This window comes from Symphalangus syndactylus, chromosome 18, assembly GCF_028878055.3.
Source record: "Symphalangus syndactylus isolate Jambi chromosome 18, NHGRI_mSymSyn1-v2.1_pri, whole genome shotgun sequence".
Taxonomy (NCBI): Eukaryota; Metazoa; Chordata; class Mammalia; order Primates; family Hylobatidae; genus Symphalangus; species Symphalangus syndactylus.
The window spans coordinates 87,302,316-87,308,315 of NC_072440.2; the positions used below are offsets into that span (position 1 = coordinate 87,302,316).

General features: G+C 42.4%; 1 protein-coding gene across 4 annotated transcripts in view; it reads left to right on the forward strand.

Annotated features, from left to right (window-relative positions):
• The window catches only part of DNAJC27 (DnaJ heat shock protein family (Hsp40) member C27), a 28,788-nt gene extending 23,661 nt beyond the window's left edge, over positions 1-5,127 (forward strand). For 2 of the 4 annotated variants that reach the window (XM_055254212.2, XM_055254213.2), the window contains exon 7: positions 1,025-5,127. In XM_055254212.2, the coding sequence (XP_055110187.2) occupies positions 1,025-1,157 (133 nt within the window). In that variant the 3' untranslated portion in view covers positions 1,158-5,127. The remainder of the gene's footprint in view (positions 1-1,024) is intronic. The other 2 variants (XR_010117245.1, XR_010117244.1) reach the window with 2 other exon arrangements.
• The last annotated feature ends 873 nt before the right edge of the window (positions 5,128-6,000 follow it).

Consider the following 6,000-nt stretch of genomic DNA (forward strand, 5'->3'; position numbering starts at 1 on the left):
CCTCTGGGAGGCCTGACACCAGAGGATGATGACCAGTGGAGACAGGCACAGATGTGTCCAGGCCCCTCCCCAGCCAGTTTTGGCTCTTTGAGGAGCTCAGAAGCCTGCAGCTCTCTCCTGGAGCGCTGCTGGTTTATGGGAACTGCCGGATTGGAGAAGCACTGCTACTGCTCCTTTCCTCTCTGGATAATACTGATCTCTGTTGTGTTTCTTCTTTGGTCTCGTGAGCTCATTGTCATTCTGGGCTACCCCTTTCCAGCATCTCTTGCTTGCTCAGTGGTGTCACCTTCTTGGGCCTCAGATTCCTCATGACCTTGACCCTGGAGCTCATTTCAGCCCCTTTCCTTTCATCTTCTCCTCCTGGATATTCAGCTCATCATCCACTTCTGCCATTTCTTTCTTTATCTTTTATCTTCCCTTGTTTCCTTCCACAAATACCTTAATCTAAACTCTTGTACTCACTCATGGCTGTGTTATGTAACAACCTCCTGTATCCTAACTTTGAGAAACAGTTTTCCCAGCATACACTTGTCATGAAACACCTACTGTTGTGATTGTTTATCAAGCCCAGGTGTTGGGGTTGTTTTGCTTTCCATCTGTGCTGTGTTCGGGCTCCATTCCAGGCCACTGTTGGTTCTCTCCCAGAACCCCTTCTTTCAGAAGGCAACTCTGGATGCCTTCCCTGGTGCCCAAGCCCTTATTCTTTCAATCAGCAAAGATATGCTGAGTGCCTGTGAGGTGCCAAGTACTGCCTGTTTTCATCTGATTATTATTTTACTAAGTGTTTCGTTAGCATTTATTTACTTTTTGCATTGTGCAATAATAATTTTTTCAATTTGTGTTATATATTACATATTATTTATTGGTTGGTTGTCTGTTTTCCAGTCCTTTAATCCTGCCTTTGAGAAAGGGTAATAATTTAGGATATGTTCACTGTAAGAGATACTATGTGTGTCCAAACAGCTAACATGCAGTGGATTGGGCTGACTCTGTTACTAACATAGATCTTGGCTTCCTTTCCCAGGGATGAAGTCAATAAAGCGTATCGGAAACTTGCTGTGCTCCTTCACCCTGACAAATGTGTAGCACCTGGCAGTGAAGATGCCTTCAAAGCAGTTGTGAATGCTCGGACAGCCCTCCTGAAAAACATCAAGTAGAAAGTAGAGAAAAAAGCCACATGTGGGACTCAAATGCAAGCAGACTTTCCTAGAGGTGAAATAACCAACGTGGAGTTTTCCTTCCCAGAATCTCACTGCTCTTTTCATTCATGTGTTGTCATTTGTATATCAGTAATTCAGGTGCCCATTTCATAGACATTTTACTGAGAAATGACCTGCATTTGTATGAAGTGAAGAGAACTGAGCGTCACTTACACCCTGTACTTCATTTCCTATTTCTAGATGATTCTGAATTTTTTTCTCATTCATTTGTCAGCTCTGTAATTATAGGATCCCTTAGACATTTCACTTGGGGAAATCCACGAGGTTCCTGGAGGGAGGGAAGAGAGGACAAGAGGACCCTTTCACTTTTTCTTTTTTACAGAATTCATCATCAGAGAAGAAAATGACAAAAATGGAAGCAAACAATATCAGAACCCCTGTAAGTTTGGTGTGACCTTACAGACAAGTTGCTGCTTTTACAATGAGTTCCTTAGGTGGTATTTTAACCATCGATCTATAATGATGACTCTTGGCAGCTCTTTGGGAGTTTGTAAAATGAGGTGATACAGTTCTGAATTGAGCATTCCTTTATGATATTCACTCTGTTCCTCTTCTGCAGCCACCAGTGGGAGAGACAAGCCAGTCCTAAGAGAAAAGGTGGTGGCAGCCACAAATTCTAGGTACACTGGCTGCTGCCTATCCTGTCCCTGGATCTGAGGCCTTTCCCTTGACATAGAAATGGTTGCTGGTAGCAGTAGAGAGCACTGTGCACCTGGGAATGAGGAATCAGGCCCCAAGACAGAAGTACTTGCAGGAGCCAGCTGCAGTAGTATCCGCCTGTAGTCCCAGCTACTCAGGAGGCTGAGACAGGAGGATTGCTTAAGCCCAGGAGCTCAAGTCCCACCTGGGCAACATAGTAAGTAAGATCTTGTCTCTTAAAGAAAAAAAAAAAGGTACTTAGAGGTCGCACTTGAAGATTATGCACATCAGCAGAGGAAAAGGCCAGCCAAGCTCGGGGCAAGCTTGATGCAGTAGGAGAGGCTCCTTATGAGGCTTAGCCCTTGTCTTATTGCCAGCCTTTGCCACAGGCAGGTGAGAAAGGCAGGGCCACTCCTCAGCAAAGTTGGCCTCTTGTGCACTTCCTCACCAGTGTTGTTTCTTCCTTTTTTCCCCTCTTCCCCTTCCCCTCTTGTGTTTTTTCTGAACCCCACATCTCCCATCATTTCTCTCCTCTTGAGTCCCTGGCTTCTGGCCAGTGCCTCCTCCCTCTGCCTGAACCTGGTTGACCAGAGACAAGTGTGGATCCTTTGGGTTGCAGTCAGGGGAGATCTCAGGGCCTCTGTTGGGAGGAATCTCTGTAATTCCTGCTTGGGCTCCAAATTTCTGAAGAGTAGTATTTTTAAACTATAGCTTACAAAATACATTCTCTGGCCACAGTCTCCTCCTTGATATACAAGGGATGGATGAAGTTCATGTATTAGGACTGGCACTCCTTACGGTGCTTATAGAACCAGTCTCACCACTTGACTCATTACGTCATCATTCTTGTTACATCACTCATACTTTTAGCTGCAACCACACTAATTCACATTTTTATATACTTTCAATTAGCTGTACTAATTGGGGCTTGAAAGTATATAAAATCTTCCTATCCTGTGAACTTTAAAAAGCTATCCCATATCGATTGCCAAAGAGCATCTACCTTACCACCTAAGAAGAAAAGCCACTTTCTTCCAATCCAAGCCCACTGCAGTCTTGTGGATTTTCCACACAGCAGCTTTTCACTGTATGCCTGTACTCGGGCTGCACTGAGCTTGTCTTCAGGAAACCAGAGCATTGTTTTATCATAGCACTTTTCATCTTGGTAATATCAAAACAACTTTTTAAATGAACTGATTGATATATGTTATTTCTTGTGAGGTTTTCCTCTGGCCTTTAACTGGCTTCTGAGGCTACAGAACTCCAACCCAGAGTTCTTCGGGACCTAAATTTTGCTTAAGGAAGGCCTTTATCATGCTGAAAGCACTCAGACATGTCTGCCCTCACAGCAGAATGTAGAAGTCATATGAATGAGGGATCGTGCATGGTAGCATCAGCCCAAATTGATACGACAACTCACTGAATGTGTGGCCCTCTATGAAAGCTGGTGCCAGTTTTCATCACTGTTATTAAATACCAGATTGGGAACCTCATTCAGCCGTATTGCACAGATGAGCAATTATAGCAGAGAAAATTCATTAGTCCTTCCACTCATATCCTTATGTGTGGGTTGGTGAAATTTAGCCTGAGCTTGATTCTTAGGTCTTGAGGCTTAGTTTCCAACACCTTCATTATTAATGTTAAGAATGGCCATATACCACTTCATTTACATAAAAGGAATAAAATAAGCAAGTTAAGCTTCAGGGTCCTAGAATTTTTCTGATTTCTATAATCCTTCAGCAGAATATTAAGAAATAAAGCATGATCTGCAATGGAAAGGTTTTTTTGGCACTAACTTCATGCAAAATTTCACAGACATCTATGCATTAATTTAAATTCTTGGTGCAAATGTGTGCTTTGTAGTTCAACCTTATTAAAAATTCTTCAGCCAGTTAGGATTTCAAAATACATTAGTGAGAGTAACAGCTAGCAGAATAATTACAATGGCTAAAACGTTTTTATAGAAAATCTTGTTTTTCAAAAAAGAATAAAAAGTTTGAATAGCTATTATTAAAGAAAAGCCATGTCTTCAACATCTGAGTCACCAAGAAGTAACACTTTTTAAACTTGTTAGAAATCCCTGGAGGCATTTCAAATTCATCTTCTAACCTACCTAAGCACTTTAAAATACAGCCTCCTTCTGTTCCTCTGTTCCCCTTCATGCCTCCTTTTGAATTGATATCTCAGCTGTCAATATTTCTTTGACTTCAGCATTGTCATTTTATTCTCTATATCAATGTGTCCTTAGTTTTCTTAGCCTGTTAATTTAAAAATCCAGACTTGGGGGTCATTGTGTTGCTACCCAAGAGAAAATGCTACAATTTTATAGATTGCACATCATTCTTTAAGGCATACATTTACCTCAGGAAACTTACTCTAGTATGTTCTCATGTATTGAATTCTCAACGAAGTAACTACTTCTTTATACCTATAAGCTAGTACCTAATTCACTGTTAGTTAAACGAGCCATAGATAAGGCAGCTAAATTTCTGAAAGATAGCCAGAGTAAGTAAGCAGCCACTGCAAGCTCTGAATCAGTTTAAAAAAAAAAAAAAAGGAGCTGCACCCCGTTGAACAATGACAACATCACAAGGAGAAGGGAGGGATTTTGCCAAAAGTTAGAAAGGTGGAGCTGTAAGCCATGTGCATGTTGCCTTTGACAGTGACAGTGCCCCTCTTACAACTAATTCCACTAGGCATGGGAATGTCACCTCCTTTGCCACTGTACCCCATCAAGCTTACTCTGAATCAAAGGTTTTGTAAAACTTTTGAAAATGAACTTAGCTGCAAAATATAGCTAACCACTTTCCATTGCAAGCTTTGCAAAGCGAAGAGAGGTTCGTACTTCTCATAATTGATATTTAGCACAATTGTAAGACACAGTTTTACTGTTTGTACATCGTTTTTTTCCATTAAACTTTTCTAGAGAAGACAAAAGCTTACACTTTTGACATGGATAAGTGAGATGGTGTCTAACAAGCAGTGCAATATTAGGCGGTGCAATAGAGGCCCTGTTGGCGAGATGAGTTTTGCTGGAGAGCTGGACAGTGTTGGTTAGCTTCCTGCATTGATTGCCCCTGGGCGTTCTTCCCCCTTAACTGTGAAAGCAGAGTCTATAAATGAACGCTTTGCTCTTACAAGGTAATTTACATATTTTCTTTCTGTTGAAATAACTGAAAATGTTAAATCTACCAGTTGTTTGTCTTGTAAACAGAGTGTCATATGTATTTAAGTTGTGTATTTTTATAAAGTAAAGCCAAATATCAAACACCGGTCTGTGGGCTGCATTTATTTGTGGAAACACTGGTCTTTAATGGAAAACATACTAAGCTAGAAGCCAATCCAGTTCCTCACCAACTGTGACCCTCAGTAAGACATTCTTGAGAATGGCCCACCGCTCTTTGAGGGGAGCTACTCTGTCCTCTTCGTCCTGCTAACATGGTCTAAGGGGGAGACGTTCAAAATGTTCAAGGTCGTTTTTGTTTTTTTTTTTTTTTTTTGAGATGGAGTCTCACTCTGTCACCCAGGCTGGAGTGCAATGGTGTGATCTCAGCTTACTGCAACCTCTGCCTCCTGGGTTCAAGCAGTTCTCCTGCCTCAGCCTCCCGATTAGCTGGGATTACAGGTGCCCGCCACCACACCTGGCTAATTTTCGTATTTTTAGTAGATTTTTGTAATTTTAGCCATATTGGCCAGGCTGGTCTCGATCTCCTGACCTCGTGATCCACCTGCCTCGAAAGTGCTGGGATTACAGGTGTGAGCCACTGCTGAGCCATTGCGCCCAGCCTCAAAGTTCAAGCTCTTTCCCATCTTTCCTCCCTGGTTACAGACACCAGTCCACAGGACAGGAATGTGACCCCAAATAGGTCACGTAGGTGTCCTTCCCTAGGATCTCTCTAACTGAAGCTAGGAAGATACTTTCTCTCAGGAAAGGAAGAAGTCCCAGTGATGGCTGACAACCTTGATTCCAACCTCATGGGAAAAAATTGAGAATGAAGCAGACATCCAGCGAGAGGCAGAGTCCTGATGGTTTTCAGCCTTGCCTTCTAGTCCTTGAGGGAGGGCCCATGAGCTTGTTTGTCAAGCTCGTCAGCCACCTCGGAGTCCTTCCACTTGTTTACTACTTCAGTTACCTGCAGCC